Source organism: Tetrao urogallus (assembly GCF_951394365.1).
Source record: "Tetrao urogallus genome assembly, chromosome: 1".
Classification (NCBI taxonomy): domain Eukaryota; kingdom Metazoa; phylum Chordata; class Aves; order Galliformes; family Phasianidae; genus Tetrao; species Tetrao urogallus.
In genome coordinates this window covers 83,476,107-83,491,820 of record NC_136813.1, presented here as the reverse complement: position 1 = coordinate 83,491,820, position 15,714 = coordinate 83,476,107, and the positions used below count along the sequence as shown (strand labels likewise).

Genomic DNA, 15,714 nt, shown 5'->3' with positions numbered 1-15,714 from the left:
GATCTATGAAAGTCAAAGATCAATAATTATCATATGTACTCTTAATTCATAGTCACATTTAAGTTATTCACAGTCAAATATAAAATTACCTGTTATTCTGAAACCTGTTTTGCATTGTCTCTAAATATTTAATTAATGATGGAAGTAGAGATTGAAAGCTTAACTGGTTTACTTTTTTTTGCTGGCTTCCCATCGTGGTTGTTTTAATGTTTCTGCTTCACTGAGTAACACTAAACCATGTCTTACTAATTATGACCTTATTAGAAACTATTGCAAGTGAACTGGATTTTATCACTTACACTCTTTGACAACGCTCACTTCAAATTCTTACCACTTGTTCCCATCGTACATTTCCACAGCATGCTACTCTCTTCAGTTGTGCCAGTATAACTGTGCACGGTCATGCTGTTAACTGGACTAGCTGAAGAACAACCTAACAAAAAAGCTAACAAAAAACACTTTTTCTTTAGAACAGACAAGTTTCACAGTACAGTTCACAAATGCAACTATGTAGTTAATAATGTCAGTGTGACTTCTCGTAGCGTGCTGCAAAGGGATGAGTATGTCTGCGGTATTAGCTCAATACACTGAGCTAATTTTGTTCCTGAAGACTTTGTATCAATTAAATCCTCATCAAAGGAGGGTAATATATTTACATCACTGTTTTGATGAGGGGGGGGGCTTTTTGGACAAGGTTGACAAACATTTGATTGCATGATTTGATGGCCTTAGTGCTTGCCCATGGTAGTGCTTTTGGAGACTTTTCAGAGTTTGCCAAAAATTAGAAATATAAACATATGAAATATAATTAGAAATATGAACATTTGAAGAGGTCATAATTATTTTAAAATGTTCTTGCCCTTCCCCCTGAGAAGTCAAAAAGTTAATCAAACTGGGGTTAGTATTTCAGTTAGCAATTTTTATTGGTCGTTGTATCCTTCAGGTACTAAAATTGATGCCAACAACATTCCAGGGATTTTAAAAGTATGTAGATATTAAGAGGATCACTGAAATGATGTGATACTTTTGTGAATTTATTAGGTTTAATGAACTTAGTACTGAATTTACCTTCTTTAAAATATCACATATGGTATTGTTAGTGAGAAATACTGCAACATTACTTTTTGCAGATTTTATGTGTGTGTGTTTCAGAATTTAAAACATTTCAGAAAGTATATTCTCCTTCATAAGAAAAATGAGTCATCCAATTTTTCTTTCCTCCATACTTGATAATAGAACAGTGTGTCCTTCAAGAGATATCTTCTTGATCATTCCTCTTAGCATTGTAAAACCTGTTCGGAACCAAAAGCTACAGAAAAAAAAAATCATTTCAAGATTCATTAGCATTTCTATAAATGCTCCAGAGATTATCTCTAGGGATATACTGCAGTGATATTTACATTTTTTTAAAATTTTTCTGAAATGATATTGCAGGACTTCATAAAAGAACACTCTTCAGAACATGCTAGAACTATGCGTCATATTATGCATAATGTAGAAAATTGCCAAGCTTTTATAAAATATGTTTATCATTTCTTAATGTGATTTATTTGCCTCGTGTTTAGACTACTGCATGGTAAAGTTTATTTTGTGCATATACTTTTTATTTTACTAATATATTACAAGCCATATCTCAATGACCCCTGTACATTTTTCATGCTGTCTTACTCCCAATGGCCTCTGTGCATGTAAGTAACCTGTCAAGTGACAATGCCTCTTTATTTGCTTCTTACTGTTTCCTTTCAAGAACTCCTTTTTTTTTTATTAGCTAGTAACACAGGAGCATTAAAAGTTCAGTCTTTAAATGTATCCCGTATTCCTCGTATCTTGTGTATATTTAAAAATATTCATTTTCTTTTGTGCTTGAAAACCCTACAATCATTAGGTAACTCCATGTAGACTGAGACGTATCTTCTTCATGCTACTAATTTTGTGATGAAGGCATTAATATGTACCATTTCTGTTGTTTGCTCCTGTTGTCTGTATCTAACATAACATGGTTTTGTTCAAGAAGAAAATAAAGGATTGACTTTTTTTCATGGGAGAAGACACCTTTCTCAGCAGATAGTTAGAATGGTAGAACCAGAGTGGTTAGAACGGTAAAACTGTTTAGCATGTTGTAGATCTTTGTCTTTCTGATATGAAATGAATTTAGTCAATTTAGACAGTGCAAAGTTGCAAAAATGAAGCATTCCATATTTGTAGTTTGTGGAGAGGAAGAAAAACACGACTAACTTCTTGCTTGTTTTATCTTGTAATATTTGGGGAAAGGTTGAAAGAGGTTTTTCTTCATCATGAAGTGCAAAATGCTTCAAAGGAACTTAGGAAGTTTTCAAATGCGTATCTTTTCAAGTCCTGAAAGAGTCAAATATGTCAATTGACTAATTTGTAGTTTAACTAAATTAAAGTAATTGTACTTTTTTCTGGGGTAGAAACAGTGCCATTGGACTTAACATCTGCCCTATAAAAAGAAATATATTAAGAAAACCCTTTGGTGCTTTGACTTTAGTACAAAACATGTGCTTTCTGGTAGGCTCTACAGTCAGAATGTCTCCAGACCATTAAAGTTGGTGACAACTGGAGAAAGCAAAAACAATCTCTTTCCCCTGCCTACTTACAATAGGGGTTTTGGACCATGAGAAGCAAGAGAAAAATGAGGAATATATCCAGATTTTTGCTTTAAAAAAAAAAAAAAAAAGATGGACAGGTTGTAGTTCAAGTGAATACACCACCTTGGGACTTGGAAAAACTCAAAAATGTCATACTTAAGATGCAGTCTCTCCCTTCTATTTACAGTGCATTCAAGTACAGAACTGTAAACTCTTGCATGTTACTCTGTTCCTAACTGCTGATTGCTTTAATCTTTAAAAATACAGTCAACTGCCTCCTGTTTTTTGGTTTTTTTTTTAATCAAAATTCTGCAAAAACAACCACAGATCTTGTTGGACAGAGTAAGAAGGTGTTTTTATGAACAAAACTTGATTTGTCAATCATTACATATCTTGGCAATTCACAATAGATTGATAGGCATGACGGAATTAATTCACTGCAGTTGAAATCATTTCTGAAATAATACTTTTACAATTTTTCCCTAAATATGACGGAGGTTCTTTTATGTAATGTCATCACTTTTTGTTCTATCAAAAGTTTTAAAAGCATGTCAATTTAACTAGCACGTGTGTTGAAAGAGAACTCTAATTACAAGTAATGTGGTAGTTGTTTTGAAGAGGAAATATCACAAAGAATTAACCCTCAAAAATCATGATTACTCAAAGATCTTGTTAAACATAAGTATGAAAGTATCCCTATCTTCAGTGTAAATAGATGTTCTCATACTGTATTCGTGTTGGTCACTGTCTACAGATTTTCTTTAGTATTGCTACTTCTTAGGAATGCAAATGTGAATAGCATGCCATTTTAGCTGATTTTTGTGGTCTGCTGAATACTGCATGAAAGGACATGCAAATTTTCCTGAGCATTTCAGTAGTTGTGTTATTGCTTTTTAACAGTTTTCTTAATGGACAGTTTTCTTAAAATTACATATGAAATGGTTTTATTTTCCATAACATATTGCTTTGTATTGTGAATCTAACACTTGCTAAAATGACAATTTGTAGCATAATTAATTATCATCCTTAATATGCCTTTTTTTCTTATCCCTCTGGGGGTTTCTTTTGTGTTTTAGTGTTTGATCAATTAGATCTCGTCACATATGAAGAAGTAGTAAAACTGCCAGCATTCAAAAGGAAAACACTAGTCTTACTAGGTAATTCCGAGTTATTATTCTGAATATAACAGCATATTTTTTAACCCCTTGTGGTGGAAGACTAATAAATGATTTTTTTTGTGTTGTGGATTAGGTGCACATGGCGTTGGAAGACGACACATAAAAAACACACTCATCACAAAACATCCGGACAGATTTGCTTACCCCATTCCTCGTAAGTAGCAATGTTCAATGTAGTGCATAACTGTATGTAGCGTCCTTGACAGCAGTCCCATGGTTGTACTACACGTCTCCAGTTTTACTGAGGTGAATCTTTTGTTAAGGAAGAGTGAATGGTGAAAGGGCTGGGAATATTTCTTGCTTTGTTTTTTCAAAGAGTGTAGTAAGTAACACTATTTCTACACTGAATGTCTCTTAGTATTCACAAAATTTATTAAGAAGGAAGACAAAAACATTGCTCATTTTCCTGTGTTAACTTAACAGTTAAGAGTGAAACAGCCGTGTAGCTAAAAAGTCTGTATAATTCCCATGAGAAGAAAAATCTATTCAATTTAGAGGAAAACTTTAAGGTATACCTTATCTAAGCGTCTTAAATTAATTTTCACAGCCTAGCATTGAGTACTGTTATATTAAAATAACTCTCAAATTCCCAGAGATGACAATAAGAAAAAGAAAATGCAGTTTACTTCACAGCTCACCGAATGGGTTGTTACCAAGAACACAGGGGCATTTTTCCTTCACAGCAGTCTCAGCCAGTCCCATCGCAGGAACTGTATATTGTACTACGTTATTTGTTGGAGATACAGCCTTTTCCCTCAAGCCTAGGCATTCTAAAACATGCCCATCCAGCAGCTAAAGCTGCCCACTCTTGTCTTGTTTTAGGCTGACTTCAGAAACTATAGGAAATCAGGAAATGTGTATTCCATTACAAAGATCTGAAGCAAAACGTAATAAATGTTTTAAATGTACCTTTCACCCAGGTTCTCTCAAGTACTATGTGTATTGTTCTGAGGAGGCAGAAGCTGAAATATCTACTTTGTCTTCAAATTCAGTTATAAAATGGGCTCACATATGCTCTGAAGGCCATACCTTGGATTGCCTGCATTAGGTTCCTGCCCTGTGGAAGCATTTAAATTGTTTCACTGATCATATAAGAAAACTGAAGAGACTAGCTGCAAATCAAAGTGCAGTCCATGTGCTTAAGCATCATTCTACTGTTTTGATAACTGCTGTAGACATCATTTTAACCTTCAGCCCCTCTTCAGAAGGTGTGTTAGCTCCTGTGTCATACCTGATTGGACTGCATGGATGCATCAGATTTAAGGCACATTTAGGATATTTAACACAGTACTCGTGTTTATGGACCTAATGCTCGTGTTTAGGGGACCTCAATTAATCCCTTATTTTAGCTATCTGAAATAAATCATGTAAAATACATCACAGACTTTAATTATGATGGCGACATCACCTGTGTTTCAGCTGACTGTGGGTAGTTGAATTCATTCTTTTCAGCTCTCAGGGACAGATTCTTACTGCATTTTCTTCTTTTGAAAAACCATGGTAAGAGTAGGTAACTCCTGAGGTGGGCTGTATATTGTATGTAGTATTTAGCAGCATGCATTATGAAAAAATTATCTAGCCACTGAAAACTTGATCTCAAAGGTCAAAAAGAGACGTCACACTGGTGGTTTAAGGATTAGTAGGCCATATGTCACTTACTACATAGATTTGAAGAAGCAGTATATTTGAAAAATAAGTCACTGTTAACTAGTTTTGTCTGTCTTGACCACAGTCAGGCCTTCATGCAGTTTTTATACTTTCACACTCTGAAGGAAACCACATAAAAATATAAGTGTTAAAAAAAAAAAAAGTTTTAACAAATGCAGACAATTAAAGAGGAAAGTTCTAGTAGACCTATGACAGCAGTGAGTAGAATAGTGATACTAAAGGTTTTATGTAGTCCATTGTTCTTGAATTCCTTAAAATAATAACTGATCTATAATACTAATTTTCAACTTCAGAAGAAACTACCAGTACTGTTAGCAAAATACATTGCTAAGTAATCCTCAGAATAGCAATAGACATATTTAAAAACGGAAAATGAGTTCAATCTTTTTAATACTTGAAAATTATGATAAGGTTGGATCCTATGAGATTAGATTGCGAAGAAATGTGATGTTTCATATGTAGTATTACCAACATAAACATGAGTGGAAAACTGAAAGTAAATCAGTTTGTCAGAGAATATTAGAAGTAGAGATAAGTGAATGTAACTGTGCCTGTTTGGGAAAAGAGAAGCAGATGGCCTACAGAATCACAGAATGGTTGAGGTCCCTATATGTGGAGGTCGTGTGTTCCAACCCCTGCTCCAGCAGGGACACCCAGAGCAGGATGCCCAGGCCCACATCCAGATAGATCTCCAAGGAAGAGACTCCACAAACTTTCTGGGCAAACCATGCCAGTGCTCCATCACCTACACAATAATTGCTTCCCGATGTCCAGATAGAGCCTCCTGCATTCCAGTTTGTTCCTCTTGTACTGGGCACCAGTGCAAAAAAAAATTGGCTGTGTGTTTTTAGCACCTTCCCTTTGATATTTGTACTCACTAATGAGAAGTCCCCGAGCCTTCTCTTCTCATTCCAGCTCTCTAAGCCTTGAGATGCTGCAGTGACCTTTCACTGAACTCCTTCCATGTCCATGCCTCTCTTGTCCTGGAGAAGCCCAGAGCTGGACTCAGCACTCATGTGGCCCCACCAGTGCTCAGTTATAGGAGAGGGTTCACCCCCTTGTACTTGCTGTCAATATTTTGCCTAATGCAATCCAGGATACTGTTAGGCTTTTTAGCAGCAGGAACACACCATAGGTTCGTGTTCAACTTTTTCCAGCTTGTTGAGATCCCTCTGGGTGCCAGCATAGGCACTGACTGTCCTATCACCCACTCCTCCTAATTTTGTGTAATCTCTCACTTTGGTGAAGGTGCATTCTGCCCCATAATACAGACCATTAAAGAAAAAGGATTTGACCTCGTATTGCTTCTGGGGTAAAAAGGGGCCCCTACAGCCTAGGGGATTTTAAGGGAATGGTTTAGAAACTAGAAGAGCAGTAAGATCAGGCCTATTAACCATAGATGAAGAACAAACTGTAGAATAGTCTTGAAAGCAACTAATAAGAATCTTACCATCTTCACCGAACAGAGGTTAATTACAACTTTCTGTTCTTCCTTTCTTTTTTTTTTTTTCTCTTTTCCACATCCCTCAGTCACCTGCTTTCCCCAACATATCCCTCAGCCTTCCACTTTTCCTAGACCTTGTTACTCTGACTCCCACCAGCTCACACTTCATTGTTCTACATATGAATTAGCAGGCTACATCATTCAGTGAATAAATATTGATAAACCACTAGATATGCCACGTGTAAGCCTAGTACTGCTTTTGTGTTAAAAAATATGTTTTATTTTCAGACACAACCCGACCTCCAAAGAAAGATGAAGAAAATGGAAAAAATTACTACTTTGTATCACATGACCAAATGATGCAGGATATATCAAACAATGAATATTTGGAATATGGCAGCCATGAGGATGCAATGTATGGGACAAAACTGGAAACAATACGGAAGATCCATGAGCAGGGACTAATTGCAATACTTGATGTAGAACCTCAGGTAACTTATAATAAGTAGATGAAAAAGGGACTTACCACAAATCCTTCACTATTATTTTATTGAGATGTATTTATTTTCATCAGTGATTGTATACTAGATAAGATTAGACATGACCAAATCAGTGTCATTACTTTAGAAACTCCTTTCTATCTTAAAAGTATTATACTTTACAAAAGAGAGAAGGACAGAAAATCAGGCTCTCAAGAAACAAAAATTCGTTCATTCATTGTATAAAATCTTCAGTGAAAAATTCTGGTGTATTTCCTTTGCAGCATCTGTGTAATTGTGACTTTTAATTCACAGTGATGTACTTGTATGTTTTGTTAAGTGGAACTACATGAATATGGACATAAGTGATGTTTATATTATACATGCCTATCAAAGGAAGTAGGACAGAAGAAATTAAAACTGTGACCAGTGCTAACTATTTATTTTTGCTTGCTGATTTCTTCTTTGATTCAAAAATTCATTTAAGAACAGAAACAACTAAATTATTTAGCACAGTTCATATAGTGTGCTGATGTAGTACCATTCTGAAAAATGAAACTCTGCATTGAACAGTTTTTGGAGGAAGCATTTATCACAAGCTTAAACGGAGCAGCTGTTAAAAGTGAGATCTCTTGATAAATCTTTTCAACTTGGATTGTTCAGAAGCAGTACATACCTCAGGAGCCATTTTAATCTTGATTAGAATGTATTTACATTTGGTGACAGCCCAACTAATTCACATTTGATAACATCTGCTTTTCCTGCACTTCTGCCAACAAAGGACAAGCCTCTTTCTTTACCAGCTTCCTCATGCATCTGTCTCAGCTCCTTTATGCCACCATGTCCGTTGATAATAGATTAATAATAATTGATAATAGATTAATAATAATAATTAATAATTGGCAATCTTAACACCACTTGCCTGTTTTCCTTTGGTATTTGTATTTATGTGAGTTTCCATGTCATTCATATGTGGTGTTTGTCTCTTTTGTTTTGAGGAGCTTGATGGACATACTGAAAGTAGTGCCTCCTATTTATTTCCATGGACAATCCAACAGATACAAAGAGCACAATAACACTATTTGATGGAGCAAATTCTCAGCTACAAAACACTTTTTTCAACATAGTCACCAGCACTAGCTCTGCATTTTCACCGTTGATGAACAAAAGCCTCCATGCTGCATTTATAAAAATCTGCATGGCCGTCTGGAACATGGCTTGTCTTTCTCATCACTGTTATCACTGCTGAAATGCACCACTCATCACTTCACTGTGCTCAGAACCACCATTTAGTATCCGTAAATGTCCAGCAAGCATCAATGAGTGCCACTGGGTTTTATCAGACCATCCCTCTGCTGCCATCTGTCTCACAGCAACAAAATGTAATAGAATATTGCTGAGAAGGTTCAGCCTCTACTGCCATCCCACCAAAATCTGCCTCTGATGTTGTGAGCCCAAGAATAAAATAGGAGACATTGCTTTCAGAGCAGCTCCCATGTATGGGTTTCAAGCACCAGAAATTAAAACCTCATTAGGCTGGGAAAAAGGAAGGATTGCTTTTTAAAAAGAAAGCTGATGACCTTTAGTGTTCTTTAGCTTTCTTGTCCACGTATTTGAGTTGAGCTAAGGTATGTTTAGTTGCTATTCTACACTTCAATCTGTAGCTTGAAGCAAAGTTTCACTTATGGCAGCAAAGTTACAACTAAGCCAAGGTTTCGATAAGAACACTCATCTTTTGCATAGTTCAGGTGCACACTGCAGTGTTTACAGCATTAATGCTATGCTCACTACTGCTCTTAACTTTTTAAAGACCACCCGTATTTTCATTTCCTTCAGAAAATAAGATAAATAAATATTGAATACAGCTTGCTTTTCTTCCCTTATTTATGGCATCACTTTCTTCTTTCTTTTCTCTTTTTTTTTTTTCCCAAACATGGTGTTAACCATTCCTTTTAAATGTAAGCAGAATTCTGCACTCTTTCAGGCTATGGGAAGAACCTCTGTGAACCTGCAGAAGCTTTCATTGTCTTAAAATTTACTTTAAATGTATGCTTGAGTAAATGTATTGCTTGAGTACCAAAAAACGTAAAATAACACAAAAAGTGTCTGCATTACTAAGGTTGTGACTCCAGATCAGTGAAAAACAAATAATTGCTAATATAAGTCATGATTTTCTGTCTTCTGCTTATGTAACTGTTTTGACATTGACTCTTGGGGGATTCTTCTCAAGATTTTTTTTTCTTTCACCCTAGGCATTGAAGGTCCTGAGAACTGCAGAGTTTGCTCCTTTTGTTGTTTTTATTGCTGCACCTACGATTACCCCAGGCATTAATGAGGTATGGCATCTTACAAATTAATGTCTTATCAGAGACAAAATTAAGGATGGAATTCTAAGATGCAGATCTGAGTTTCTTTGTCTGTAGCTGGAGAGGTAGAAGGACAGTTGAAGGGCAGCATTATTAAGTCAGTTGAGATATGTTCATTCTTTAACAACTGATATTTCTAATTCAGAATATGAATTTCAACTTAAAGGACCCACATGATGTATTCTAAATATATATATATTCTTTTCTTTATTCCCTGCTCTACCCAAAGGTTCATTTCCAAATCCTTGACAAATCATCAGCACAAATTACTCAGTTAACCAAAGTTACTCAATTCTGAGTTGCACTGCTAGCGCTGGACTGCAATTGGCATGAACTACAGAATAGATTTGCAGTGTCATCCCACCTTTATCTTGTAGTATTTTTTTCTGACCAGCAAATATATATCAGAAATAAGCTTCTTAATTTCAAAAATCATTCTCTTAAGAATTGGACATAGGCTTTTACCAAAGGGTTATTTGCTTGTGGAATAATGTTAACTTTGTGCAAGTATACATCCTGAATTTCCTACTTAGTTTATGTAGAGTTTCACAGCTGCTACTGATTTCAAAGAGGCTATACTGCAATTCTGCTTTTAACTCACAACAGGACGAACAATATTTGTACAAATTCTTGATTTGCTCAGCCTTCTTAAACTCCATTACTAAGGTATTTAATTAATTGGATTTAAGGATGAATTTGTTCCAAACCTCCCAGATGTTCCTTTATTACACAAAAATAAAGTCAGAAACTTTGTCTCGACAGCTGTTTTTATAGAAATGTAATTACAGTATCACAAATACAAAACTACAGGAAAACTACAGCATCACTCTAGAGGCTTGCATGAAATAAGGAACAAGACAAAAATATTTAAATGCATGTAATCATCCTTCAGGGTAAGAGGAGAGCAATAACACTGGCCTTAAGCTGCAGTTTTACTGGCAGCTGATGCATTCTCCTAGTTCACTGTTGCTGAAGGGAATGGTTCTTTCTAGTTTGTTTCTGGACTGGTACTGCCCATCTGCATTGGCTGCAGCACATAGCAGATCCTTTAGTGAGCTGCTGTTCACTGCTCTAAATTTGGGTGATTGTCAGTTTGCAAGCAGCTCAAAAAGGCTCTGACAATCACCAGTGCCAGAACAAACGGTGAAAGCATGTAGCCAAGAAAAGAGATGAGAGGGGGAAGAAGGATCTTTTCACTTCCACAGCAGTGAAATATATCATATAATGTCTTGTTACATTACCTGATGAATGTCACTATGTATAAACTGTCTCAGGACATGACAATTAACAATACTGGTGAAGTGACAGTTTCTCTAACTGCTAATGTTGGCATATGCTATAGATCAATATGGTTTTGCAAGAACACTACAAATCTGTATTCCACACAGAATGCCTTTGTGCAAGCAAATGGCATAGCATCACTTTAAAAATATATATATTCTTAGGATGTGTATGTAAATCATTGCACTTATTGTAGTGCTAGACCAGGTATGCTGTAGAATTATGTAATTACTTCATTCTGTTACTCTGTATTTGGTCTATATATGGTCTTCTGCTGCCTCACTCACTCGCCAGCACTATTTACCTGTTAGTCTTCTAGCAGTAGGATACAATACAGAGAGATTCGAGGCAGTCAATATGTCAAAGAAAATGTTCTCCATGACGTACTGGGAAGAGGATAGAAACGTACCGTTTATAGTAGTGGTGGGGAAATACATTTCTTTGCCTTGGACACATTAATAAAAGTAAGATACTGCATTCTAAATATTTGCATTCATGCCCTAAGAAGTGTGTCTTTTTTTTAAGTTCTTGTGACTGAAGTCACTGTGCACACAGAGATCCTCAGGCATACGAACTGCTGGACTGGGGCCACATTTAGATGACATCCTAATTTATGAATCATTTAAACTTAAGGAAAGGGAGGGGGGCAGGAGATGGTAGTAGCAAGAGACTTTACCAAAATATAGCGTCCTATTTTCCAAGATTTTCTCTGCTGCATGAAGAGAGAGATGCAAGTTCTGTCTGCGCATTAACAGCCTGTGTGGCAGCAAACAAGATTTCTGAGTGTGTTTTGTATTTCTCATTCATTCTTACTTTTGAAAAGTGTCATGTGCATATTGAGTATCCCTTTCTGCTTATCCTCTTATCCTGCTTTATTTATTTTACATACGCCTTTTGAGAACACTTCTGTAAATGACTGTCCTTTTTTCCCCTTATGCTTTCTTGAATTTCATCTTTGCTTTTTTTTTTTTCATTTTCCTGCACTCGTACTAATTGTACATAGCTGCCAAAATGGTGCAGAAAATTGCCTGTAAGTACCAGCTAGGGGCTGAGAAGGTAGTTCCAGTTATTTTAGTAGTTTTAGAATGTAGATTTGCTCGTTCACGTTCAACATTACTTTTTGCTATTGGGATAAAAATTTAATACAATAAAGGCTTTAGATAACTGTGCTGTAATAGCTGTAGTATGAATTATTTGCTAAGAAGAATCAAGAAGATAAAGTTTCTACTATTAGAGCTGTACATCTGAACATTGTGATAAAAGTCAAAGCAAAGACCTGGTCTTAAAGGTAATTATCTTGAGATGCTTTAGCCTACTACAGAACGCATAAAATACTTCAGTAATCAAGGATCACACAATAGGAATTAATTAGGAAGCAAAATATTATGCTTAATTACTGAATGTGGGATTACGTTATAAGCAATTCTTCAAAGCACAAGACCTATTTGAATTATATAGGAAATCTCAGAGTCTACCCACCTATTTCATCACAAAGAAGATTTAAATGATGTCATTAGTTTGGTAAAAGAGAAAGAGCAGAGAGCATATCATGGAACAGCTGAGTAGTTCCTCCCTCCTCTAGTTGTTTTCTATCTTCCTGTTCAGCAGCAAAGAGGAATTATTAACAGGCTCCAGTCTTTTTATTCAGTTATTCTTATTCACTGAGCAATGTGTAACTTCTTTCTCCTTTCCAATAGCTAAAATATATTTTTTTCTGAAGAAAATTTTCTCAATTTCTATTGAAATTGAGGAATTTTCGTCTCTTTGAACAAGATTAGCAAATTCTTTGTAAGTTGTTCACAGCTTTACAAGGAAATACAAGTAATTTGTTAACCTGTGCTTTGACTCATAAAATGGCAACTATTGTCCTCTTTAGTTCTAAGGGAAAAAAAAAACAACAACCCTCAAAGAGAGAGGAGGCTGAAAACATCACTGGCAGCCATTACGCATGTGTGAGGGATGCCATGGATGACAGTCATGTTTCACTCCTTTCTGTCCCTGGTTTGCCGGAGATTCAAATAGGATTATGAAAGCAGACTGAAGACTAATAATAGGGAAGAAAAATCTCTTCCAGATAATGAACACCCTCCAACTGGTCCCGTATGTCATACGGGAGAACTGACAGTAGAAGAAGAGGCAGACATTCTGCTCCCTTCTGTGAAATTAATGAAGTTGTAGCCACTTGTTCGTCTGTCTTCAGCTATCTAAACATTTTGGTAAATATCTTGGCACTATTGAGAGCACAGCGATTATTCTTCTTGAGAATATTCTAGGATTTTCACTGTCAAGACTTAATTAAGAAATTTTAAGGAAATTGACAAGAACAGCACGCTGCTTTTTTCTACAGAAGTGCCAAGCTTTGCTATAGGTGCATGATGCTCCATAAAAGGAGCATGCCCTATATAGAAGTCTGTGGGAGAAATATTTGGCTGACCTTGAATGAGGTCTTAAGTGATTATCAGATGGAGGCCACATTCACACCCCAACTGGGGCTGCAGCTTCAGAAAGAAGCAGAACTGTAACTTGGCTCAGAAGACATCCTCCGGAAGCGGTTGGTTTCATGGTGTCAGGGAAGGAGAACTGTCTCAACACAGGTTATTCCCAGAGGATCTGAAAGCCGCCATTTCACAGCAAAATGTTGCTGTAGCTACAAATGCTTGGGAAGTTCCAACAAAACACACACACACACAAAAAAGCAAGGTGTGGAATGGGTATCTCATATTAGGTGGATACAATTCCATTCCCAAAATAATTTCTTGTGAAGCCAGCCATAGGCACTGTTTCTATACTTCTTACAGCCAAGAACTGTTTCAACTGGCTGTTCAACTGGCTGTATCCCAGTTGACTGAGCAAGTAGGGTGACAATATAGGATGACTAGAACAGCAGGAGTCTGTGCTGTTCATACAGGGCTTAATTCCATTTTGACTCCAAACATGGGAAGGTAAGGAATTCATGTGGCAATTTCAAAGTTCCTAAAAGCAGGAAATTATTCTTTTAATTTAGTAGGGAATTTGCAGGAAGGGAATTCAGGTGTATAACACGATCACTGCAGGACCCTAGAGAAAAGCCTTCTGCATTCTCTCAGAAATGCAGGCCCAGCTAGCAAGCCCACTATGATAGCACTGCTAGCTACAGAGAATTAGGCATTGCACGTACCAAACTGGCAGGAGCTAATCCCTTAAGAAATGGACACAAAACCAGGGGAAGTACTGACCCTGAGGTGGCTGACCCTTCTCAAGTGTGAACTGTGGGATTGGGTCTTCAGTACAACATGCTGAGAGATGCCAGATGTGATATAGGAAATACTGAAATAGGAACTGCTGGGCAACATGGAGTGAGAATTTCCTCATCCGCAAATGGTGGTTGAAGAAAGTAAACCCAGAAGACTGATGTTGAACAGTGAATTGTTACCAAAACTGGGAATGGCTGATACTTGACAAAATACCCTATCCTGTTTCTTGTGCTCTTACCTGGACATAGGCCACGTAGCTTGAATTTGTGCACTTTGTTTGTTTAACTCACATATGGTCTCTTTAGCTCCATATTGTGCTGCTTCTATTAGCTTTCATCCTTGCCTTTTTAGTTCTAGACTTGTCTTTTGTCTCAAGTAACGTCAGTAAATGACTTGTGTTTGAATGTCAGCTTCAAGACAGAAATTGCGTGATTTCTTACTTGTAATTTCCAGAGAATTAGGCAGGGTCTCTAGAGCACTTACGCTTTTTTGACTGCTTTCTTTGTAAGCAACAGCTAGAAAACTGTCATAAAGTAGAGGAAACGATCCAACTTACCTCTCCCATTTCCTTTTCTCATCATTGACTAGGATGAATCTCTTCAGCGCCTGCAAAAGGAGTCTGAAATCTTACAGAGAACATATGCACACTACTTTGACCTAACAATTATCAACAATGAAATTGATGAAACAATCAGGCACCTGGAGGAAGCCATTGAGCTCGTTTGTACAGCGTCGCAGTGGGTGCCGGTCTCCTGGGTCTATTAGGCCACTCGTGAGATCATTGGAAAAGCCTGGCGTTACTGGGAACCACCTCATACATGGAAAACCTCTTCGTTATTGACCTTGTGTCAGCAGGTCTTGGCCCCTAGAGACTACCTAGATGTAGTGTGACCTAAATTTATAATTATTGTCATGTCCTAATAGATAGGAGGAGGGGAAAGAAAAAAAAAATTAAACACTAATTTAAAGAGACAGTATCTTTTTTTTTTAATCATTTCTCCTAAACTTTAATAAAGTGTATCTTTAAATGTATGTATTATTCAGTCCTTTGGAATGTTATATTTTTGGAAATCATAGCTTTTTATTTCAAGGGCCCCTAAAAACTGCACAAAATAGATGCTGCTTTCTATAATCTATTTTAATAGTAATAATAATATGATTCTGTTACCTTAACTTGGGGGTGGAACACTACATTCTTTTTAGAGTCTGATCTTATGGATCGGAATACTTTCCTTTATTTATTTGAAATAATTAGTCTAGTGGTTACGAAACAAATTCATAAATTTTAAAGGCCTTTCTTCGCTTTTTTTTTTTTTTTTTTTTTTTTTTTTTTAGGGTAGCATTTTTAAGTACTTTTGTGTAACATCCAGCTAATGTGATACTGTCTCTTTGAAGAACTCTGTAAAACTTCTTTTAGAAATTTGAAATTGGGTCTTGACTCTTAATGCATGTGGAC

The 15,714-nt window shown here is 36.4% G+C and overlaps 1 protein-coding gene across 5 annotated transcripts in view; it reads left to right on the top strand.

Annotated features, from left to right (window-relative positions):
- Window positions 1-15,023, top strand: part of CASK (calcium/calmodulin dependent serine protein kinase) — a gene marked incomplete at both ends in the record, with an annotated part of 194,195 nt that extends 179,172 nt beyond the window's left edge. For 3 of the 5 annotated variants that reach the window (XM_079549783.1, XM_079549780.1, XM_079549779.1), the window contains 5 exons: window positions 3,686-3,766; window positions 3,861-3,941; window positions 7,188-7,390; window positions 9,631-9,714; window positions 14,847-15,023. In XM_079549783.1, the coding sequence (XP_079405909.1) occupies window positions 3,686-3,766; window positions 3,861-3,941; window positions 7,188-7,390; window positions 9,631-9,714; window positions 14,847-15,023 (626 nt within the window). The remainder of the gene's footprint in view (window positions 1-3,685; window positions 3,767-3,860; window positions 3,942-7,187; window positions 7,391-9,630; window positions 9,715-14,846) is intronic. The other 2 variants (XM_079549782.1, XM_079549781.1) reach the window with 1 other exon arrangement.
- Window positions 15,024-15,714: the final 691 nt, after the last annotated feature.